Source organism: Triplophysa dalaica, chromosome 7 (genome assembly GCF_015846415.1).
Source record: "Triplophysa dalaica isolate WHDGS20190420 chromosome 7, ASM1584641v1, whole genome shotgun sequence".
NCBI classification, from domain to species: domain Eukaryota; kingdom Metazoa; phylum Chordata; class Actinopteri; order Cypriniformes; family Nemacheilidae; genus Triplophysa; species Triplophysa dalaica.
Genome location: NC_079548.1, coordinates 120,376 through 144,650, shown reverse-complemented (window position 1 = coordinate 144,650; position 24,275 = coordinate 120,376). Strand labels below are relative to the sequence as shown.

The 24,275-nt window shown below is 41.9% G+C and overlaps 4 protein-coding genes across 6 annotated transcripts in view; 1 reads left to right on the top strand and 3 right to left on the bottom strand.

Moving 5' to 3' along the window:
• Positions 1–6,545, top strand: part of LOC130426188 (germ cell-specific gene 1-like protein) — a 42,291-nt gene extending 35,746 nt beyond the window's left edge. Inside the window, exons 4-5 of the mRNA XM_056752815.1 lie at positions 2,117–2,228; positions 5,995–6,545. Of these exons, the coding sequence (XP_056608793.1) occupies positions 2,117–2,228; positions 5,995–6,307 (425 nt within the window). The 3' untranslated portion in view covers positions 6,308–6,545. The remainder of the gene's footprint in view (positions 1–2,116; positions 2,229–5,994) is intronic.
• A 136-nt stretch (positions 6,546–6,681) lies between these two features.
• LOC130426189 (epithelial membrane protein 1-like) lies at positions 6,682–9,148 on the bottom strand. The gene is made up of 5 exons (XM_056752816.1): positions 9,073–9,148; positions 8,416–8,497; positions 8,159–8,261; positions 7,779–7,919; positions 6,682–7,207 (listed from the first exon to the last, which is right to left on the bottom strand). The coding sequence occupies exons 2-5, from the start codon at positions 8,491–8,493 to the stop codon at positions 7,047–7,049; spliced, it is 483 nt and encodes a 160-aa protein (XP_056608794.1). The 5' UTR covers positions 8,494–8,497; positions 9,073–9,148; the 3' UTR covers positions 6,682–7,046.
• A 4,271-nt stretch (positions 9,149–13,419) lies between these two features.
• On the bottom strand, positions 13,420–16,463 carry zgc:65811 (uncharacterized protein LOC393524 homolog). Of its 3 annotated transcripts, none has more exons than XM_056753019.1 (9): positions 16,387–16,463; positions 16,202–16,273; positions 15,975–16,077; positions 15,802–15,899; positions 14,862–14,936; positions 14,382–14,483; positions 14,120–14,209; positions 13,944–14,027; positions 13,420–13,839 (listed from the first exon to the last, which is right to left on the bottom strand). In XM_056753019.1, exons 2-9 carry the CDS (start codon positions 16,259–16,261, stop codon positions 13,714–13,716), a joined length of 738 nt encoding a protein of 245 aa, XP_056608997.1. In that variant the 5' UTR covers positions 16,262–16,273; positions 16,387–16,463; the 3' UTR covers positions 13,420–13,713. The 3 variants fall into 3 exon arrangements, with proteins under 3 accessions (XP_056608997.1, XP_056608999.1, XP_056608998.1); XM_056753021.1 differs by having other exon boundaries at positions 13,420–13,652; XM_056753020.1 differs by lacking the exon at positions 16,387–16,463 and having other exon boundaries at positions 16,202–16,380.
• Positions 16,464–18,365: 1,902 nt separating this feature from the next.
• LOC130425706 (G-protein coupled receptor family C group 5 member B) lies at positions 18,366–22,955 on the bottom strand. Its single transcript, XM_056752076.1, has 5 exons — positions 22,913–22,955; positions 19,379–19,516; positions 18,877–19,269; positions 18,542–18,576; positions 18,366–18,443 (listed from the first exon to the last, which is right to left on the bottom strand). Exons 1-5 carry the CDS (start codon positions 22,953–22,955, stop codon positions 18,366–18,368), a joined length of 687 nt encoding a protein of 228 aa, XP_056608054.1.
• Between the last annotated feature and the right edge of the window lie 1,320 nt (positions 22,956–24,275).

The window sequence follows — 24,275 nt, the reverse complement described above, 5'->3', positions numbered from 1 at the left end:
GTTAAATAACTAAGAAATTGGTTTTCTTTCTTTAGATCAAGAGAAGGCGTTTGATAGAGTAGACCACGGTTATCTCTACAATGTTTTAAGGAATTTTGGTTTTGGGGACATATTTATTTCATATATTCAGTTGATGTATTTAAATGCATTTGTTCTTGTGAAAGCTGGTGGTGTTTTAAGTGCACCAATACCTGTTTTTAGAGGAATCAGGCAGGGCTGTCCACTCTCAGGACAATTATATAGCCTTGTGATTGAGCCTCTTTTGTGCAGGTTAAGAAGAAATCTTAATGGAGTCTTGATTCCAAATGGAGACATAAGTTCTATGGTGTCTGTGTCGGCATATGCTGATGATGTTACGGTTTTTATTACAGGCCAAGACGATGTTACAGTTTTAACTAAGAATATTGAACAATATGAAATGGCATCCTCAGCTAGATTAAACTGGTGAAAAAGTGAGGGTTTTATTATTGGAGAGTGGACGAGAAAAGGACCCCCACAGCTTCCTGGTGGGTTGAAATGGGGTAGGGAAGGGTTGAAAGTTTTAGGTGTATATCTAGGGAATAACAAATTTCAGGAAAAAAATTGGGAGGGAATGTTGGAGAAAGTAATTGCTCGATTGTCTAAATGGAAATGGCTATTACCACAGATGTGGTATAGAGGGAGAGTTTTGGTTGTTAACAATCTAACTGCCTCTACGCTGTGGCATCGGATAATGGTAATGGAGCCACCGGATGAACTGATCTGCCTTATACAGAGAGCATTAGAGGATTTCTTCTGGAGCGGGCAGCACTGTATCCGAGCAGCTGCACTGTACCTACCTGTACAGGAAGGAGCACAGGGTCTTGTGGATATGAGGAGTCGTATCCTTGCCTTTAGAATTCAAGCAGCACAGAGACTCTTGTACAATAAGGATTTGACTTGGGCCCAAACTGCTTGTGCTTTGCTACAGAAAGTAGGAGGATTGGGCTACTACATTTATTTCTAATAAACCTGGAGGAGGTGAGCTTGTCCGAGATTACACCGTTTTACAGGTCTATGTTGAAGGCATGGAGAACTGTTTTTAAAGCAAAGAGGGACATTGATCATCAAGGACATTGGGTTACTGAAGAACCTTTGTTTTTTAATCCACTGATACAGACAAGACTGTTATCTTCTGTGAGTATACGAACATGCTTAATAAAGAATCAAATTGTAAAACTGGGGCATCTCTTGGACGATAATGGATGGCGATAAGTAGAGAACCTCAAAGAGGTGACAGGATTACGATCATTAAGACTCACAGCAAAACTGATGGAAGAGATTTTGAATGTAATACCAAGCAGCTACAGAGAGACCATTGCACGAAAAGAAAATTATACTATTGGATTCCCTGACATAGAAATTGCGCCAGCAAGTAATGAAGATCTGGAAGGCGAAGACGCTGGTTCAATTTTGTCCTTTAAGGTTCCTCAAATAGATTTCTTCGAGTCTATATCAAAAAAGGCCATATATCATACCACAGTAAAGGTAACTCATCAGGAATCATTTAAGGGAGTAAAAGCCTCTGGGTGGCTGGGACTGTTAACTCCAGACTATCTCGTAAGGGACCGGTGGAGAACCCTGTATAAGCCTCCGGTGGAGAAGCGATCAGTTGATCTACAGTGGAGGATTATTCACAGGGCAATAGCTACAGACAGACATGTGGCACACTTGAATCCAGCAGTGGGTGGGGAATGTAGGTTCTGTGGGCATATTATAATGTTGTGAACAATGTCCAGGGTTTTATAGAAATATGGTGTGTTAATGATGTTTTATGTACAGTTGTTGATGATGTGATGGTTCTGAATTTTTAACCATTTCATTGCTTTTTACTGTGTACATCTGTGGGATTATATAGTAGTGATATGTAGAAATGTATGAGTTCTGAAATGTAAAATATTAAAGATTTATAAATCTCACTCTCTCTCTCTCTCACTCTCACTCTCTGTGTCTCTCTCTCTCTCTGTCTCTCTCTCTCTGTCTCTCTCTCTCTGTGTCTCTCTCTCTGTCTCTCTCTCTCTGTCTCTCTCTCTCTGTCTCTCTCTCTCTGTGTCTCTCTCTCTGTGTCTCTCTCTCTGTGTGTCTCTCTCTCACTCAGGGTTGGTTGGGATGGTGGCTCATATGATGTACATGCAGGTTTTTCAGGTGACGATCACTCACGGTCCTGAAGACTTCACACCTCACAGTTACGGATACTCTTGGGCCTTTTAGTGAGTAAAACTTTACACATGCTCTAACCTTAACAAGATGTAAAATACTTCAAGCTTAAATCAACCAGAAGAAAAACATGGAAACCAAAAATGTACATTCATTGATTCATTCATTCATTTAGCAGACACTTTTATATAAAGCGCTTTACACATTGAGAGAGTATTGAGCATGAAGTGTGGTCTTTAAAGTCATGTTTGTGTGTAACAGAGGCCAGCTAAAGTTAAAGAGCTGTGCAGGTAAACCTCACTTCTTGACATCAAGTGATGCTCTAGCAACAGTTGCTAGTGCTGAGGTCTTCGGCGGTGTAAGGTACACTAGTAAGCCAATCGGCGGTGTAAGGTACACTAGTAGCAAGAGTGGTGCGAGTAAGACCGGTTACACGTTTTCCTCACTTCATCTCTACTTGTGAACAGTATGTCTGAGGTTCATAATTTAAAACAAGTTCAATTGTGTAAACGCTGTGAGTCAGGTGAGTCTACATTTACATTTTTATCCATAACCACTTACAGATGAGGTAAATGATAGAAGCAATTGGAACAACATAAGGACAACAAAAAGAATAAGCGCAGTAAAACTGATCTCATACAGACCACCAAAGTATACAAAGTTACGTTTATTTACATATATAGAAAAGAGATAGAAGTCAGAGCTGTGTTTCTGGACGATTCTTAAAGATGGCCACAGAATCTTCTGCTCTTGTAGCAGAGGTCAGATCATTACACGGATGTGGAATCGATCCAGAGAAGGTACATGAGAGGATTTTTTTTCTTTTTGGGATGACACTACAAGACACTACAAGACACTACATACGTCTGCATTAGTTAGTGAAGATAAGGGGGTGCCAAACCAGTGGTGGTTTTGTAGGCCAAGAGCAGAGCTTTGAATTTGAATTGAGCGACTATAGGGAGCTCTACAGAAGATCATCCGTAGAGGTTTGGTCGTGCAAGTAGGAAATCCAGCCAGCAGCGCATGGCAGTAGTCCACTCTGGACAGAACAAGAGCCATAGCATGCTCTGATAGGAAAGGTCTAATTTTTGTAATATTGTAGAGGATGAATCTACTGAGCCTGGTGGTGCTTGTAACCTGATCTTTGAAGTTCTGCTGATCATCAATCACCACTCCCAGGCCTCTGCCCGTTCTGGAAGGAGTAATGGCTGATGAACACAGTTGGATTGAAAGGTTGTGCTGAGTCTTTGGGTCTGCTGGGATCCCGAGGAGTTCAGTTCTGGTAAGGTTCAGCTGTAGGTGATGATCATTCATCCATAGCATAATCTCACACTGGCATGCTGAAATGCGTGCAGAAACAGTCAGATCGCCAGGCTGAAATGACAGGTGAAGGTCTGTATCATCCGCATAGCAGTGGTAGGAAAAGCCATGTTTCTGGATGACAGATCTTAGGGATGTCATGCATACAGAAAAGAGCAACAGACCAATCACTGAGCCCTGAGGCACACCTGTGTCGAGATGTTGGGACTCAGAAACCTCACCTCTCCAGGATACTCTAAAGGACCTACCTGAGAGGTAAGACCTGAACCATTGTAGCACCATTCCAGAGACACCCTGTAGTAGAGTAGGCGGGGCGAGACCGTGGTTCGAGTCCGGTGAGTAATTGTGAATTAGCGCCAGCTGTGCGCACACCGGGCTCGAATCACATAGGAGATTGGGAGCATAAAAAAGGAACGAGCGACCGGACCGTCGAAGAGAGAGGACCGGGCCCGAACATGTTTTACGTTTGTATTTGTATTTGTATTTATATTTGTTATTTATGTATTTGTTAATAACGGCCGCCGGCTGTTATTATTTATATTAAAACTTTTTGTATAATGTCTGCCGGTTCCCGCCTCCTTCCTTCCTTTTAATGAATTGAATTACACACCCATAGCCTTGAGGGTCGAAAGGAGGATGTGATGGTTAACGGTGTCAAAGTTAGCAGATAGATCCAGTGGTATGAGTACAGATGAGTTTGAGGCCCTAACCCTAAGTAACCTGAAAGCGCGGACATTATGAAGACTATAGGTATACTATTTTTATATTATCACATAAAGTAAGGCAGTTAGACCTCATCATCTTTATATTCATATGAAATTCATAATTGGCAGAGAAACACCACCAAATACAAATACAAAACACCTCTTTCCTTTTGAGATTTAAGACCATCGTGAGGTTACTCTAACTCATAGAATATATTGACAACAATAAGGCTGTTTTTACTGACATATTTTCAGTGTCTACTGTCAGTTCAGACTTATGATGCGACATGATCACAACTCACCAGAAACACTATATGCTTTCCAGCCTCTGTCTGGTAACCATGTGTATATTTTAGTGGTGGGCATAGATTAATTTTTTTAATCTAGATTAATCTAGATTAAAATGGCTCATTTGAATTCTGCCGAAGGCATTCAGAATATGTGTGCTACCCAAATTATGACTAAAAGTAAGTCTTTGAGAACGGGTTTCTCAACCCAGGTGGCGCATTAGACCAGGGGTTCATCTCCTGTTTCCAAAATGCATCACAAACTGCTTGAGAAAGCTGTTCTACTATGATAATTGGTAATGAAAATTAAATTATGTTCAATAAGATGAACTTGTGTTTACTTCCGCATTAGCTAAGGGATGATTTGCGTTTAGGTGGTACTTGAGACTGGAAGAGCTCCTACAGTACATTTACATTTAGTCATTTAGCAGACGCTTTTATCCAAAGCGACTTACAAAGAGTGAGGGAGCAACAAGCGATATGTCATACAGGAGCCATAATACATTAGATCTCAATACAAAGTTACTGGTTTCAACTAAAGCTAGACCACTACCTGTTGACAGAAAGTGTTTGTTTTTTTTAAACCATTGCACAAGGTGCTAACAACCTTAGTCTTGTCGATGTTTCTATTGGGAAGCTTCTTAAAAATTAATATTCCCTGAAGCAAACCCGGCGGCTTCATAGCTGCATCCATGTTAGCACGTCACGTTTGATGCGGTAATTTCACAGTAACGTTATGTTGTGTTCAGACCAAACGCGAATGGCGTGTCAAGCGCGAGTGATTTATATGTTAATGCAAAGAGCCAATAGACCTACTTGCTGCGCGAATGAAGCCCTGGTTATGAGATGATGAGGCGGCTTCTGCTTCCGCGAATGACGCGAATGACGCGAGTTGAAAAATCTCGTTCTCGCCCCGTACAGTGCAGTTAAGCTGGTATACATCCGCGCTAAAATATCAAGGTGAAAGTCATCATAGCTTGCGTAGTATAGACCCAGCTCCCAACACAACTTTGAGAATAGATTAACGGCGACATTTTTTTTATCGCGCGATAAGAGTCTCACTGCGTTAACGCCGTTAACGGCCCACCACTAGTATATTTACAGAGCAAGTGTGTTCATGTTTATATTTACAGAGCAAGTATGTTCATGTTTACATATCCAGTGGATAACAGCCACAGGTTGTTTGGACTCATTTGATTGAGGAGTCACCTGTCGTACAGTAAACTGAAAGGTGCTCATACTGAGCTGCGCCGGTGCTCTGCGAGATTACCACTGAGTCTAAATCAAGAGACAGACGTCCTACATTAGAACCACTGCTGTGTGTGTGGGGTCAGAGAAACACACGGCAGCATGAAGATGTTCTGTGGCTCATAATCTTGCCCTGGTCTCTGTGAGGAGCTACAGAAGAAACATCTCATTCAGTGGCACACTTCTGATCAGAAAGCCTCTCAATGTTGGACAGATCAACACGTGTGTGTTTTCTATGATGTTTTGTGTCTGTGTTGCAGTGTTGCGTGGTTGGCCTTCACCTGCTGCATGTCTTCTGGAGTTTCTACACTCAACATCTACACCAAGACGTTTCTGATGCTTGGACGGAAACACCAGCATGTGTCTTACCCCTGTAAGAACTTTACTTTCCCTCCTCAATATCCTCTTGTGTCTCCGCTCTCTCCGTACATCTCGCCTCCCCTTCCACCTCCTCCCCCCACCTGCCACGCACCTCTCTCGCCCGCTCTCTCTCTCCTCCGGCCCCCTTCCAGCCCCCCCGTCACACTCTTTCTGTCTCCGGTGAGCTCGGACGAGGACTTCAGTACCCTGTGATGTCTGAAACATCTTTCATCTGGTATTCATAGGAACACCATTGAGTTGTCTTCACCTGCTCGATGTCACTTCAGTCTGAAGGACGTTTAGAGAGGGTTCTCCATACTTCACCTGCCTTTATCTGCATCATTTTATTTTGGCATGAATAAAACTCAGCAATCTTCTGTTTTGCCTCTTTTCTCCAGAATGTTTTTGGGTGTCCTCTACAAGCGCTTCATATGTGATGGACATGTTTCACTCAGTTTATAAATGTGTCCAGCATCACACACAATACTGTGATACATATTATAGTAGTGTTTGTCTCTGTCAAGTCCTTTTGATGGAATGAGTTTCATTTAATCAAATCTTTCTCATATTATTACATTGGACAGTGATGAAATAGCAAAATCCCTTTAATGGTCAATAACATGATCATAACATGATTTAACACAAACTGTTATCAAAGTTTAAGACAGTCAGCTAACATGAATATGATGGATGAAAACAAACATTCTGCTCTATTCTGAAAACCAGTGACATGCTCAAAAAAATAAAGATTTCGACATCAATGTATGAGAGTTATATTCTGTTAAATTACATCATCATAAATTCTAAAACATCTACAAACACGAGAGGTTTCTGTCTACACACATGTACACAACATCTAATCCAAATGGGAGTTTCTTTGAGATTCTAGTGAGTCATTTATTTATGCAAACATGACACAATTGTGTGTGTGCGTGCGTGTGTGCGTGTGTGTTCATGCTGTTTTCTTGCGCAGGACGAAGTAAGTCACACAGGAGATGAAGGTGAGACAAACAGAGATCCAGGCGAGAATAAAGGACGCTCCATACCAGCCGTCCTTCTCATCTCTATGGAAGATGTCAGTGTAGATGGACGCTGCGATCATGATACACAACCCTGTAACACACACACACACACATGTTGTTTAATGATTTCTCAGCATCTAAACCTCACTGAAAAAACATTTAACATGTTTGAAGTAAAGATGATGACACAGTAAATGGGTTTAATATGTGTTTTATGAGGACACACACACACACACTCTTAATAAATCATTCTGTTCATAACAAAGATGATGATTGTGTGTGTGTGTGTGTGTGTGTGTGTGTGCATGATTAATTGTCTAATAAATGATGTATTTATTTATTTGTCAGTTTAAGGGCTTTGACCATTGTGAAAAGTCATTTCTTTTGTGTGTGTGTACTTCATTTATGAACTAGTTGTGATTATTTCTATTTTTCACTTGTCACATGCAGTTTAAGAGGAATCCTCCTCACATCTCTGAATGTTCACCCTAAACCTATCATAAGAGACTGAGAGGTGATGTTGTGTGTCTCCAGATGCTGAATCATCTGGAATGACTTTGATCGACACACAGAAATACAAACACTCCTATGATGGCGAAATATCATCTGAACGTGACAGTAAGTGATGTTGTGTGTGTGTGTGTGTGTGTGTGTTTGCTTACAGGCCAACAGTTGAAAGGCTCCAGTAAACAGAAAGCGTTTTCCTTTAGGTAGTGTGTAGAGCTGGGCAACGAACACAAACAGACCCAGAATGCAGAAGATACAGGCCAGCACAGACGTCGCCTGCACAGCCTGCAGATATGCTGAAACACAACACACAACATGTGTACATCGTCACACAATCACACATTTAAACAAATGAATGAAACAGAAGATCAAGATCAGCATCAAGTCTTTTCTGTCTGATGACTACACACAGATGTTTGTTTTACATTTCATTTGATGTTACGGGTGGAGTTATATGACATTACGATGAATAGTGTGTGTGTGTGTGTGTGTGTGTGTCTGTAAATTGAAGTGAGTTCCACTGATGTGCACTAACCTTGAGGATAATGTGCAGGAATCTCACTGTTGTTCCACTTCCCATCCATCCAAAGCCACCGATCCCAAATATCAGTAGAAATGGCATTAGTCATCCACCAGGCCTACAAACACACAACACACAACACACAATGAACATAAAACATTATAACACACACATTTAGCTTAATAAAGCCCTGCCCCCTAAAACCAAGATGAAAAATTACATGACACAATATTCACCTTATACAGTAAACAGTGTGTGTGTGTGTGTCTTACATTGTGTATGGTGGCGGCCAGCAGCACTGCTATACAGGCGAGGTGGAGGAGGAAAATGGCAGCGAGTAAAATCAACATTATACTGAAATACAAAAGAACACACAAATAAATAACAATTCAGTGTTGCACTCTTTACTTTTAACACAGTAAATACACACATGCTGTTCTAACACTATAGGAAACCACAACCCTTCTTCTACTGTTCTTGTTTTCTGCATTTATAAGAATAAACGTCATGTTGAGAAAGAAATCTGGTGAATTCAGTGTGTGTGTTTGTGTGTGTATATGTTACACAGGTATGAATGAATGTTTTTACAGTTAGATGAGTTGAAACTTGTCTTCAGTGTTCCACTAAACTGCCACTCCCTGACTAGAGAGAGAGACATGACACACACACACACACACACTGAATTCACCAGATTTCTTTCTCAACATGCTGTTTTGTTCTTATTAAAGCAGAAAACAAGAAGAATTAAAGAAGAGTTGTGGTTTCCTCCAAAAAACACACAAGCAACATGATAGTTTCACTGACGCTCACAGACACGAACCCTAAAGGCACACAAAAACAAAACAGTTTCACACACTTTGTTGTGGAAGTTGATTTCGCAGCAGAAAACAGAGCTGGAGTTGATAAGAAGTGAATGTTTGAGATCTTACCTTGTAGAGAAGAGTTAAGATCACAGATACAGATGTGTGTGATGAGGTGTACGTCTGTATGTGTGTGAACTGCCACTCAAATCATCTCACTCATTAACCCCGCCCTCTAAAACAAACCCCACCCACCCCTCTCAAATCTCATCTCTCCATTGGTCTGTCTTTGTGTTTAAGGGTGTAACAGGGTTGAGGTGTTCTCCTGTCAAACGCGGTTTTACACAGAACCATCACAGAAATAAATGGACCTGACACATACACACACACACACACACACACACACACACACACACACACACACACACACACACACGTGATTCATTGGTAAATGGTCTTCATTATTGGAATTGTTTAAATGAAAGCGAGACAGATTCACATGTGTGATGTTACATGAATTTTGCTTTTTTCTACAAATGTACAAATGTGATTTTAGTGTCTGATGAAAAACTGCTCCCATCACTCAGAAACCACACACACACATACACACACACACACAGACTTCCGCTGATACCACACACACATCTGCATGACATTAGATTAAAGAAAATATCATTTGACAGATTTATTGAGTGAGGACAAGTCAAAGATCATCAAAAGTGAGTGTAATGATCACTGTTACTGAGGACAACAGAGCCCTCACAAATATAACTAAACAACACACACACACACCCTGTGTGAGGGATCACACCCTAATGAGAACAGAATTTGGAAATGTTGTTCAACCAGATTTCAGCTCTGTGTGAGAACAAGAGTGTCTGTCCTGCCATGATCACAAGTCACATCCATCACACACAACACACACTTTATACACATTAAACCATTCTGACCATAGAAAGACCCCAGAAAACATGAAAGAGCTCTGTGTGTGTGTGTGTGTGTGTGTGTGTGTGTGTGTGTGTGTGCATATGTGTGTGTGTGTGTGTGTGCATGTGTGCGTGTGTGTGTGTGTGTGTCCTGATTATTGTGGGTCAGTGTTGAAATGTGTATAGGAAGATTGAAGCACTGCCATATTTCAAGATTCACACATGTTCACGCACGCACACACAGAGGATGGTTTACACCTTTCAACCACACCCCACTGCTCCACACACACACACACACACACACACACACACACACATTTTTATGTCTAACTTAGCAACCCAAATGTTTACAAACATAAACAAAGCTTCTGAATAATGCCGTTATCATGTAGTTCTGACATTGTTATATTTTCTCATGTACACGTCAGATTGTTTCATTCTTTTCCTTGTGAATGAATGTGGTTGAATTGTGTTATAAACGCCCTTCATCACAACACAACACCTCATGAAGTGTTCAGTGGTATTGATACAGCATTTGCAGCTGGGCTGTGTGCATACAAACCAAAAGAAAGAAAATATTAAAATAAAATGTGATGTGTGTAGTGCAACAGGTTTATTAAAAATGAAAATATATCAGAAGACAAGAAGAGTTTAAACATAGATTTACAACAGCAAAAGTTACATTGAAGGATCAGAATGAAGAGAAATAATAATATCATGTTATGAGAATATATTGGACACATCAGATTGATTGTTTTCTCTTGTGTTGTGACAGACACACACATGTTGTTCAGCTAACACACATCAGTTTCTCATCCTGTGACACAATTTCAGACGTCTGGTGTCTGGACTTGATCTAGAACACTGTTGTTTATCCCAGTATTTTGTGCATTGTGTTAGGAAGTGGAGTTGTGTTGAGATGACAGTGTGGACACAGTCTCTGTTCATGTTTGTGTGTGTCTGCCCGTCTCTATACTGAGTTTGTGTCCACTGAGTCTGGATCTTGTCAACATGGCTCTTAGTTCTTGATCTGTCACTGTACAGACTGGATTCTCTCTTCAGGACAGATAACATTTCATTTGACTTTGTTGTTTTGTTTGGGTTTCTCAGTAAGTGATAAAGTTTGTTTCATTTGTGATGTGATTGTGTAGAGTGTGATGGTCACTGTGATGTTTCAACAATCTGATCGCCCTTTTTTCAATCTCTATGATCAGTGAATATTTGCCTCATTCTGCTCTGTGTGTATTGTTTGTTGTGTGCCGGTGCATTTGTAAGATATTTTTAGTTCTGCATGCAGACTCTCAACTGGATGTTTTTCCCTTCTTTTAAGATCTTGATTTTGATTGGTCAGCAGACCCCACACTTCACTGCCATAGAGAGCCATCGCTTCATTCACTGATTCTAATATTACCAGCCAAATTCTACCTGTGAATTCTACAGGACACTGACCCTAACTCTCTCTCTCACTCTCTCACTCACTCACTGTCAATGGCATCCAGACGTTCATCTTTTTGGATAAGAACAGCTGCTGTTGCCAGGCAACATGAGTCATAATTCGCTCCACCCTCAAATATTTCCCAGACGTGACAGAAGGAGTCTCTTGAGTCAAGTGTGTCTGTCTGAGGGTACAGAATATGGTAGAAGAACATCACATGACCAAACCGGAAAACAAGTCTCGTTACGTCCGCTTGTCAGAGAGTGTTAACAGTCTTATGAAATAACACCGAGATCCATCACTGATACCAGCTTTTAGTTTTCATTTTTAACATTTTATTCAATTTTTTATTCAAGTGTCAGTGAAAAGAAATATTGAAAAAAACCTTGTAAATATCAATCTGCATGTACTATGTAAGCTCATATTTGGTATGTTTTCTTCAAGGACTTTTACATTTACATTACATTTACATTTAGTCATTTGGCAGACGCTTTTATCCAAAGCGACTTACAGTGCACTTATTACAGGGACAATCCCTCTGGAGCAACATGGAGTAAAGTGTCTTGCTCAAGGACACACTGGTGGTGGCTGCTGGGATAGAACCAGCAACCTTTGATTACCAGTTCAGTGGTTTAACCCACTAGACCACCATCTCTCTTTAAAGTAAAACAGACCAGAAGCGGATGCAATGAGACCTGTTTTCTGTTTTCTGCATGTGAAGTTCAACAAATAGCCTTAAGTGAGTCATATTAATGTACAGCACATACAGTATTTACACACATCTTATAATCATATCACACTGATCATTCATATGCTCTTAAACATTTAGATTTAGATTTAGCAGACGCTTTTATCCAAAGCCACTTACAGAGAGTACAGGGAGCAATAAGTGATGTGTCATACAGGAGCACTAACACAACAGATGCTAATAAAAAGTTACTGGTTTCAACGGAAGCTAGACCACTACCTGTTTAGAGAGCCTAAACTAAACTAACCCTATCAAGTTTAGATCTCTGACACCTACCTTCAGAAGCATAACAACAAACTCACCCCTTCACCTTAACTCACTGCTCCAGGTCTACATCTCCTTCAGTCATCTTCAGTCTGAACATGAGCGACGCCTGCTTGTTCCGTCACAGCAAGACAGCTACTCACTAACAAAACCGTTCAGTTCCTCCACCAGCATCCTTCACAACTTAAAAACTCAAAACACACCTGTTCCACATTCATCTGACTAACCAACAACTGTCTGGGTAACATGTTGTTCATTCTCTAACCTTGCTTACTTTAAAGAGACACTTCACCCAAAAATGAAAATTCTGTCATCATTTCCTCCCCTTCCAGTTGTTCCTAATGTGTGTAAATGTCTTTGTTCTGATGAACGCAGAGAAAGATATTTGGAAGAATGGTTGTAACCAGACAGATCTGAACACCCATTGACTCCCATAGTAGGAAACAAATCTTTATTTTTTTTGTTCACAAAAGAAGATATTTTGAAGAATGCGAGTCAGCAAACAGTTCTGGGGCACTTATGAATAACATCTTCCTGTGTGTTTATCAGAACAAAGACATTTATACACATCTGGAACAACTGGAATGTAAAGTGTCTATGAAGTTTAGGGTGAAGTGTCTCTTTAATCCTTCTAGTATGATGGCCTGTAAACTAACAGTATTGTCTATTGTGTTGATGACAAAATGTCACGTTCTTCTACTTGTCACTTTGGATAAAAGCGTCTGCCAAATGAATACACGTACATGTTCTGTTACAAGATTGTCAGGCTGCACTAGTAGATCGTCCAGAACCAGGAACACATCCCACAACAAGACATTAGGTATAGAATTGAATATTGTAATTTTTAATTCCCTTGGTCAGTTTTTAAGATGAACAACGGTAAACTTCCAAATGATGAATAAGTTGAGCTGTCGGGTTGATTTGATGGGGTGAAAGTAATCTTCAGTTGAATGTTTGACACACAGATGATGACAGAGACTCATGGATCACAGCTTTAAAAGACTGAAAGAAAACAGCAGCAGAGGAATCGTTCTCTATCGGCGGCACGTCTTGAGAAACATGATCAAACCTTCACAGCACAATAAACAACACACACCACGGTCTCAGGTTTCTGTAAGTATCTTTAATGTATTACAGTGATAAAAAAGAACAGATGAAATAAACGTTGAAATCAGATGGCCAACAATATCATGAAATGTTTAAAGGGTTTAATGAACTGTAACAGTGTTTCCACAGGATTCATGTCTTCATCACACACTGACTTTGTGTCTCAGTAGAGGAACGGAGACCTCTTTAGACTGTTGTTCAGAACACAACCACACACCAGAGCCATCAACTGCAGGACAGAGAGAGAGACACAGAGAGAGAGAGAGAGAGAGAGCAAGAGAGAGAGACAGTTAGACATGCTGGGGGTGAGCATACATCTGATGATCTGGAGACGTGACGAGCACATATGCAGGTGGAGACGCGTGAGGCGCTGGATTTTCTCTTCTGAGGATGATGCTGCACACCAGCGCCACCAGCTGATAATGACCAGAAAAAACAACACAAACACAGACAGATGAACAAACGCACATACACACACATGGGACTTCAGCCCACTGAATGTGTGTGTTCATGAACTCACCATGACTCCAGCTGTTCCGAGAAAACCTCCAAACACCAGCGGAGCTTTTGACTGGAACATCCCTTTAATCACACCGGGACAGCTCTGAGACACACACACACACACACACACACAGGTGAGAGGTTTGGGAGAAAGACAGTTTGTAATATGTGCAGAGAGACAGAAAAGTCACTCACTGAAAATGTGATCTGCTTAAGGAAGTTGCCTTCAGGACACGTGTCTCGAACAAACACCTCAATGGGTCCTCCAATACCACAACAGTCAAACTGAAACACACACATTCACACACACACACACAGCTGTTAGTTTGTGTGTGTTGAGATATGAAAGTTCCGTTTTTCTGTATAGTTTAATGTCACATGTATGTGGTGTGCATGGTCTGTGTGTGTAAGTGTTTGTTTGTTTGTGTGTGTGTGTATGTATGTATGTGTGTCTTACAGCATTGTGGAATATTTTGAGGGTGAGGGCTTGACCTTGAGCCCTGGTGTTCAAATACTGAGTGTAGATGGAAATGTAGAAATTTGCCAACTCATCTGCAACCTACAACACAATGAATATTCATGTGTGGTTTCTCATCTCAACATGTTTGTGTTACTTTCAATCATCATCATCCTGCGTTTACAGAGTTAAGTGTGTTCAATCACATGTTTATTTGAAAAGTAGATTAGACTAGAATAAATAATTATATATATATATATATATATACCCTAACTTACCCTGATGTACTTGAACCAAATGTTTATCTGACAAATGTTTGCGTCACTGTCAAATGATCGACTTGCTTTAAAAACATTTCGAATAAAGACAAACTGGATTTTTCCTAGACACAAATAAACTCCACTTTTCTCTAATTTCTGTAGATCTGCTCAAAAAAGTGTATTTCTACACACAAACCGTGAGTGCACACGCTTAACTTACATGTGTGCTCATGGTGAAGGCCAACACACCTGCTGCTATCTCCACAATCACCAGACACGACACCAGACCAATGAACTGAAAACACAACACAACCCATAATCACATCACTTAACATATCTTCAGCTCCTCTGTCGGATAATGTTTGAAGCAAAATCTATTTCATAACCAACCAAACAAGCAACAGTTCACGAGATACCCGGAAATACTCGTCAACAGACGCACATTAACACAAAACAACTACATACAGAGAAACGGCGACACCTGCTGGTCAACATTGTAAATGCAATAGAAATAGAACCCACCCAGAAAACACAGAACGTGCCCCTAACGTTAGTTTCTAGTTCCCAGAATGTTTTTTAAGGTTTGTTTTGTTCTCTTTACGGAAATAAAACGTTAGTTTTCGGAACGTTATGGGAGCCAGAAATGAGCGTTCTATTAACGTAAAGAGAACCAAAAACAAACCATAAAAAACGTTCTGGGAACCCCAAATTGTTCGCTAGGTATGCATGCACGAGAAGGTATTAAAACTAAATAAAACTGTTTTCACACAGAGTCAGAGAACTTCTATCACTTCACATGTGTTAGACCTGTCGCGAGAGTCAACAGTTACACACCTGCGGCAGGTGAAGAGACACAATGACTTATATTGTGTGTTCCTGATGTTAGGAAACATCACACTTGAACAAAATACTCTTTAAATACTGAGCTAACGAAAACAGCAACCCGACTGATCACATTTTAAATATTTACACTCCAGTTATTATTTATATTCCTATTTCAATGTTCAAGTAATTCTATTAAAAGTTCTTTGTAAAGGGTGTACTTTCATTATTATAGTATCATTACTTATTTATAAGATGACAATAATATCGATTATCGCTATTATCTCGCGACAGGGTTAGCGCTGCTTTTAACTTCATAATAAAGAATGTGACATTACCACACCAAGAGCTGATTTACTGCCGTTACACGCTCCATAATCCCCGAGCACTGCAACCACTAACATCAACACACCAGTGACAACCAACACACTGACACCTGAGAATGAGAGAGACATGAAGAAGAATCTTTCATTTGAAGAAATGTGAAGTGTGTAATAAGAGTGATACACACCGATAGTGAACTGTGTGGTGTTCAGATCAATGTCGAATAATCCTTGAGTTTCCACGCCGAACCTCAACCAGAGACCCAGAGCGACCAATCCGAAGCCCAGCAGCTGGAAGAAGACACACAAGCACTTTGACGCAAGTCCATCATATATGTTTGATATACACGGATTGTCTGAGATGCTGTTGTTTGTAACACGATGGAAAGTGAAAAGTCTTTAAACAAACACTTACAGCGAACAAAGTGTTAAACAGGATGAGAAAACATTTACACATCTGTGCGCATGCGTCCATCTTGAGCTATTCCTGCACATAAAACAGATAACATTACACATCATATAGTAAACACAGTTCACTTCACGATACGAGTGATTACATAAATCATGTGAATTAAATCGTGTATTTAAAGTAGCGCTGACGTGATGTGTGTCCGTCCGGCAGCAGATGTGACACCACCAACCCTAACGCGCGCTCACAAGTCTCCTGCGCCCCGCGCGCTTATTGGTCAAGACTGGGTGACGATTTTGTTTCGTTTCTAGAAAACTGAAACCACTGTGATTTCGTCAGAGTAACATCAAAACACGTGAAATGAATGTGAAACTTAAAGCACGGAGAGCACATATTTGAACCGTGAAATGTGTGGAATGATCATATAATTCTCTTTGATTTGATTGAGTCTATACATCATAATACAGGCCTAAAATTTCTTGAAACAATTCTCCCCAAAATAAAGAAATAAAATAAACAATAGGCCTATTTCACAATCATGGGTGCAAATAAATATATTAAATGTGACTATTCATCAAAAATGAATATTGACTATTATGGGATTTGACTATTCTAAAAGCAGCCTTCATTTAACTTTGGTATTTCATGCTTAAAAACATGTTGATGAAAATTGTTTTTGTTTTCATGGGGAAACCTCAGAGACCTCAGATATGATCCATCATCCTTTGTGTCTTCAGATCATACACCGCTCTGTGTGTGTGCACAGTTCTCAAACACACCACAGAAACACCTTCACATGTGTTCATGTGAGTCACGTGTGTGTAGTGAAGAAGATCCTGTATTCATCATGTCTTCTTTGTGATGGAAAACTCTTCCTAAATACCACAGCAAAGTGGTTTCATATGAAGTTAGTTTCACATTCAACATTTCTTGTAAAAATTGAGTATTAACAAGCTGATTGTCAACATACTGCTTACCTTCCAGCGCACATCCTCATGAAGAAATATCTATGGATTACAAAACTACATTTATCAAATAATGTTACAGTAAAACTAATTCACAAGATGATAAGTGAAGGTCAGGAATGGTTATTAATTGCGTGGGCCGGTTAGCGCAGCCATGTTTGCATATGGTAACCTCCATAACTTAACATTATACAGACAACAAACATGCTCAGACACATTGGGTTGGCTTGAGCCGGAAGAGAAGGTTCTTTTATTTGCATATGACCATATAAGAGATCAGGGTTATGTCCTCAAATGATGAATGTGTATGAGAGCACACTGACTGCACCTCTTAACAACAGTGCCAAAACAACGTCTTAAAGGCACAGAAACACACAACATGACATTCAGATCAAAGCAACTAATACATTGTCTTTCTAAAATGTTTGTGTGACACCCGAGTAGGTGGACATATTCACACTTATCTTTCTACATGTTGTAGATTTTGAATGCACTTTACTGATGAGATCATCAGGTGAAGATATTAAAAACACAACAATGGAGAAATAAATAATGAAAATCTATGGCAACATCAGAATAAAACTCCAGCCGATGGGGATATGCTGTCCAGAATGTTTGGAATTAGAAAAATTGACCAAAAAGATAAAGATATTTGACATACGACTAGTCTAAAACAAAGTTATGTCCCATGCTGCAGTAAATTGGTCTCACTATAAACTAAACCAGAGATGATTCTTGTGTCGAGTGACTGAAACTAAATGACTGTACATATTTGAGAGACTTTAGATGCTGTGATATTCTAAGTTTTGCCTGTGTTCTATCTTGTGGCCACACTTGGTACAATGTTATATCCTGTTGATGTGTCTCACACCTTTGCCCACACTCTGTGTTCTAACTAACCTTTGGTGTATCCTGTACATGTTGCTTTCATACAAATGTCACCAAGAATTACGAGTTTAAGTGGCTTTGCTCATATCAGCATGTTCCAGATGGAGAGAAGAGGGAACTCACGTCCATGTTTCATGATTTTCCATCTTACTTAAGTGTGTAGGTCAGAGCGTTGTTATTAATTTGTTATAACTGAATAATAATTTAATAGACCGTTTGGGCATAACAACATGACGGCTTCAATGCAATGACATCATGACAATTGTACAGTAGTTCTCTATGTGGTTCAGAACAATGAAATGATGCCAACACCCCACTCAAACTTTATGTTCATAGTATTCATCATATGGCTGGTTGATGTTGGTTGTTGTAGGTCGTGGGATGCTGTAATCTTTCTCAGCACTGATTTACTGAAACAAAAGAATCGCACATGATTGACATCACCCAGCTTGTGACCCACCTATCAACACTATCAACACTTGTTAAAACTCACCTGCTCGGGGATTCCAGATGATTTCAAGGGTTGATCTGCAACAGAAAGATATTTTGTGAGATATTCTTTTGCTGTTGGGTTATCTGAAGAATTAGTGAACATGATGCTGTCAACAATCTGCTTCTTTTCTGACCTGTTTGAGTAAAGTTGTTTTAAAAAGTTGCGTCACTTCTTGCTTTTTGGACAACTGTTAATAAAGTCAATAGAATTATCACGTCAAACTTTTCCCTAATAAAAACAAAATTCTCACCTCCCCTTCCGGCTGTGTCCCGCTGGAGGCCCCCGTTGTCTCTGCCTGGTTGTGGATCATCCTCTGGATCCTCTGGGGATGACGCCATGTCCTAGCATCAACACCCAGCCGTTAGTAACTAGCGCTATTCTAATCACAGGGTCGTCCCAGTCCGGTCTGCGGGCCATGAGGAGATTCCTGTACGTGAGGAGAGCGATCCAGGTGACCCAGACGCACACGCTCAGCAGCAGTGTGAGGATCAGCAGCGCAGCTTGCAGTTTGGCACGTAGACGCGTCTGCCCCGTGTGGCTGTAGCTGTAAGTGACGTACACATGACAGAAGAAGCCCAGCGCTAGCACCAACGCGCCCACCATCAGCACCATCACATAAAGCTGCAGCATCGCAAACTCTGCCGGTGAAAACTCACACGGCCTCTTGTCCCGGAACAACACTTCTAGCAACCACTCAGCCGCAATAATCACTTGCACCAGCGCCCACGCTCATGGCTCACGCATGCCCACTGCACCAGCACGCCAAGCATCAGCCCCGCGCACATCACCAAGCCCAAAGTGGTGGTGGCCTGGACCGCGATCCCCCAGGTGTCACACAGGTGCCAGTAAGTCTCCTGCAGACCTGAACCGCACCCTGCTGGCCTGGAGCCGTTTGACTTCTGAACTCCACCGTCCATGGATAGAAGAGGGTCTGCTCTAGATTCTGTTCTCTTGACCTGCTTTCTTCACTGTGACCTACAAAAAGGCAATTTCATTGAGTCAAAAACGACAGCATGAGCACTCAGTTATTTGGGGTCATTAGTATCATCAGCAATTTCTACCTGAACCCTCTGCAGACCAGACTGGAACCAGCGATCGCTCCAGAGTCTACTGTGTTCCTAATAAGGTACTCATTTTATACTTGATGTTTAGGTTGAAGTGGATTTGAAGTAACTGTCTAATCCGTGTATGTAAAGATGATCAGCTTGAGTTTTACTCATATTTTATTTACTCAACTCAACTCAACTTTATTTACAGTTGTGTTCAAAATTATTCAACCCCCACTGAAATTGATTGTTTTGGTCGGTTTGACATTGATTATGATCATTCAGTCATCCTGCTTACAATTAAATCAAAGAGGCACGTGTAGGTCAGACAAATATAACATAACATTTATAATGAAATAACCACAAATGTCTTTTCTGAGCTCACATCATTATCAGTTTTATTCAACCCCCAAGTGACATTCAATCTTAGTACTTAGTACAACATCCTTTTACAGTTATAACAGCTTTTAAACCTGAAGCATAGCTTGACACAGGTGTCTTGCAGCGATCTACGAGAACCTGTACGTTACACTGTACCTGTATATGTGTAATGACAATAAAGTTGAATCTAATCTAATCTAATCTAATCTAATCTTCGCCCATTCATCATGGGCAAAAGCCTCCAGTTCAGTCACATTCTTAGGCTTGCGCACTGCAACTGCTTTCTTTAAGTCCCACCAGAGGTTCTTAATCGGATTTAAGTCTGGTGACTGCGATGGCCACTTCAAAATGTTCCAACCTTTAATCTGCAACAATGCTCTAGTGGACTTGGAGGTATGCTTGGGATCATTGTCCTGTTGAAATTGTCCCAAGCCTCAGGTTTGTGACGGACTGCATCACATTGTCATCCAACATCTCCTGGTACTGAAGAGAATTCATGTTACCTTGCACACGCTGAAGCTTCCCAGTACCTGCAGAAGCAAAACAGCCCCAAAGCATGATTGACCCCCCGCCATGCTTCAAAGTAGGCAAGGTGTTCTTGCCTTGTTCTTCCTCCTCCAAACATAGCGTTGATCCATGGGCCCAAACAGTTCTAATTTTGTTTCATCAGTCCACAGAACACTATCCCAAAACTTCTGTGGTTTGTCCACATGACTTTTGGCATACTGCAGTCGACTCTTCTTATTCTTTGGGGACAGCAAGGGGATGCGCCTGGGAGTTCTGGCATGGAGGCCTTCATTACGCAGGGTGCGCCGTATTGTCTGAGCAGAAACTTCAGTACCCACATCTGACAAATCTTTTCTCAGTTCCTCAGCAGTCACACGGGGACTTTTCTCCACTCTACGCTTCAGGTAGCGCACAGCAGTCGAAGTCAGCATCTTCTTTCTGCCACGACCAGGTAGCGTTTCAACAGTGCCCTTTGCCTTGAATTTGCGAATGATGCTTCCTATGGTGTCTCTTGGTATGTTTAACATCTTTGCAATCTTCTTATAGCCATTGTCCTTCCTGTGAAGAGTAATCACCTGTTCTCTTGTCTTCCTGGACCATTCTCTTGACCTCACCATGTTTGTAACCACACCAGTAAATGTCTAGAAGGAGCTACCACAGTCATTTTAAAGCTGCCTAATTGGTGCTTATTAGGCTTTATTGCTGCTCCCTGATATCCACAGGTGTTTTCAATACCTGATTGAAAACACTTCATTGAACCTCTGTTCTTCAGAAGTGTAGTCTTTAAGGGGTTGAATAATTATGTCAATGAAGAATTCACAAAAGAAACATTTACTACTGTATTACAAAACTAATTGATGTCATTTTAAGTGCATATGGTTCTTTAAGAAGTCCTTGTAGGATATCATTCTGAATACAATTACAAATGTACACTAAATTCCCTAAAACCATTTACAGCATTGGGGGTTGAATAATTTTGAACACAACTGTATATAGTGCTTTTTACAATTTTCATTGTTACAAAGCAGCTGTACATGAGACACATTGAATACAAGTATGAATTCGAAAGCAGCCCCCCCCCGGCCAGGCAAGAGCCTTAGCTCTTGTCAGGTCACCGCTTCCCATTCTCAGCTCTCCCATCAGGTCTGGGCATGAACTGCATCCTGCGGTAACCTTGGAACAAAGAGACAAGACTGGCTGAGAGTAGAGTACTGTTCTGCACTCTTTGATGCAACAAGTACATCATTTGTTGTTGGATGTGTTCCTGGTTCCGGTTGATCTAAATAATGCAGCCTAAATCCCCTGAGGATTAATATTATGGAGGTATAGTGTATGCAAGATTAAAAAGATGAGTCTTTAGTCTAGATTTAAACTGACAGAGTGTGTCTGCCTCCCGGACCGTGCAGGGAAGAATATTCCAAAGTTTAGGCGCTAGATAAGAAAAGGATCTACCACCTGCACTCGATTTTGAAATTCTAGGTATTACCAACTGACAGGACGCCTGAGAGCGTAATGTACGTGGAGGTCTGTAATACAATAGAAGTTCATTCAAATACTGCGGCGCTAGACCATGTAGGGCTTTATAGGTAATAAGCATGATCTTAAAGTTAATGCGATGCTTTATAGGTAACCAGTGCAAGGTTGACAGAACCGGGGTTATATGCTCATACTTTTTTGTACGTGTAAGAACTCGAGCTGGCGCGTTTTTTTTTACTCGAAACTATTCCAGCCTAAACCTGAATGTGTTACTATATGAACTTGAACATGTGTCAATCAAACTATGTGAAAAAGGGTTTTATAGACTACACAATCAAACAAGCTTACACAACACAAGAACACTTCGGCCCAGTTTGACAGACAAGGCTTAACTTAAGCCAGGACTATACTTTAGTGGAATTAGGATATTTAAAGATAGAGTTGGTAAGAATTTTGAAGTAAAATATCCAAAATCCTCTTGGCCAATGTTATATCTTTTTTTAAGCTGAGTACTTACTGTGATGTTTATTGGATGTGTGTTTTAATAACTCACGGAGACACGGTTTCATGCGACTTGTTGTTTGTGGCAAGGGGGGCGTGGTTTAGCACGGTCTGCGGAGAGAGGGCGTGTCGGGAGAATGACGGTGAGTAAGCAGATCAACGCTATAGTGAAATCACCTGCTTCTCGTTCTAGTAATTGGCGAGGAGACGCATTTAAGGCACGAAGGAGGAAGAGAGAAAGGAGAGAGAGACGGCTGAGAAACATACCGAAGGAGAAGCCTCGAGGAGTGGACTCCAGGACTATACAAAAGAATCTTACTCTTCGAGAGAGGAATATATCACGGTGACTGTGTCAACCCGGAAGTTGAATACCCGGAAGTGGATTGTAAAATAAAGTATCTTTTGTTTCTCAGCCACGCCGACCCCGCCTCCTTTCTTCCTTCATTATTGAACCTGTTACACTGGTGCCGAAACCCGGGAAGAAAGGAAGGAGCCGCCACCATGTCTACCCCGCCAGGATCACCGTTTGCTGAAGTCATCTCGTCACTCGCTGGTCTCCATCAAGAGCATCATCAGGCCCTGTTGAGTCTTCGGGAAGATCAGGAGAGACGTTTCCAGGCTCTCGTCCAGACTCAACAGGAGGACCGCGAGTCATTCCGGAGCTGGTTGAGCCAGGAGAGAGGCTCTCCCCCATCGGCTGTATTCCCTTCGGTGCCGCTTCATAAGATGGGAGCCCAGGACGAGCCGGAAGCCTTCTTGGACTTGTTCGAGAGGTCCGCGGAGTTATCCGGATGGCAGCAGGACGCTTGGGCAGCCCGCCTTATCCCACTTCTGTCTGGAGAAGCCCAGATGGCTGCCCAACAACTCCCGGTGGCGAATCTGCTCCAATACGCGGACCTCAAGAAGGCAATCCTCCAGAGGGTGGGCCGGAGTCCTGAACAGCACCGACAGCGGTTCCGAGCCCTGGAATTCGGGGAGCGGTCCCAGCCTTTTGCCTTCGCTCACCAGCTCCGGGATGCCTGCCGCAGATGGCTGATGGCCGGGGCCACTACCGTCGATACCATCGTCGACCAGGTGACGCTGGAGCAGTTCGTGGCGCGGTTGCCTAAGAAAACCGCCCAGTGGGTCCAGTGTCACCGCCCGACGACGCTGGCCCAGGCCATCCAGCTGGCGGAGGACCAATTGGTGGCGTGCCCCGGGGTCGGTGCGACCCCATCATCTCTTTCTCTCTCTCCCTCTAGATCCTCCTCCACCGTTACCAGACCGGTGCCATTCCCCTGATCCAGGGGGAACTTCAACCCGCGTCCGGCGCCGCGAACCCGGTTTCCACCGGAGGCGGGGCCACATGGAGCGGTGAGGTCCGCGGAGGGATACCCTTACCGGACGGACCATGGTCCACATACCTCTTCCCCTTCGTCCGCCTCTCCTCGCCAATTCGGGGGCCTGCTTCCTGCCGCTGGGGCGGCGGGGACTCCTGGGCCGGCCTGTTGGCGTTGTGGGGACCCCGGACATTTTATCGACCGATGTCCTATGACGGAAGTCGGTATGATGATCCGGGTTCCCGACAACCCTCAGGCTGCCCTCGGCCAGGACGGACTATACCAGATACCTGTGAGTATCAGGGCGGGTATTTATCAGGCGTTGGTGGATTCAGGGTGTAACCAAACCTCAATTCACCAAAACCTGATTCAATTTGAGGCAATGGATACGAGCCGCGGGGTTAAGGTAAGGTGTGTACACGGGGATGTGGTGAACTACCCTTTGGTGCCCTTGACCATACAATTCCGGGGACAAAAACATAGTGTAGAGGTGGCTGTTAACGA

Excerpts from the sequence above, each read along its gene's own strand:
- LOC130426189 (XM_056752816.1), bottom strand. The coding sequence starts at position 8,493 with ATGTTGATTTTACTCGCTGCCATTTTCCTCCTCCACCTCGCCTGTATA. Across the intron at positions 8,262-8,415 it reads TGGCCGCCACCATACACAAT|GCCTGGTGGATGACTAATGC; the intron begins GTAAGACACACA and ends GTGTGTTTGTAG. Across the intron at positions 7,920-8,158 it reads TCCTGCACATTATCCTCAAG|CATATCTGCAGGCTGTGCAG; the intron begins GTTAGTGCACAT and ends GTTGTGTTTCAG.
- zgc:65811 (XM_056753019.1), bottom strand. The coding sequence starts at position 16,261 with ATGGACGCATGCGCACAGATGTGTAAATGTTTTCTCATCCTGTTTAAC. Across the intron at positions 14,937-15,801 it reads GTAAATCAGCTCTTGGTGTG|TTCATTGGTCTGGTGTCGTG; the intron begins GTAATGTCACAT and ends TTGTGTTTTCAG. Across the intron at positions 14,210-14,381 it reads TCAAAATATTCCACAATGCT|TTTGACTGTTGTGGTATTGG; the intron begins GTAAGACACACA and ends TGTGTGTTTCAG.
- LOC130425706 (XM_056752076.1), bottom strand. The coding sequence starts at position 22,955 with ATGGTGGCGGCTCCTTCCTTTCTTCCCGGGTTTCGGCACCAGT. Across the intron at positions 19,270-19,378 it reads CAGGAGACTTACTGGCACCT|CGTGGGCGCTGGTGCAAGTG; the intron begins GTGTGACACCTG and ends GTGAGCCATGAG. Across the intron at positions 18,444-18,541 it reads CATCTGGAATCCCCGAGCAG|AAAGATTACAGCATCCCACG; the intron begins GTGAGTTTTAAC and ends ATCAGTGCTGAG.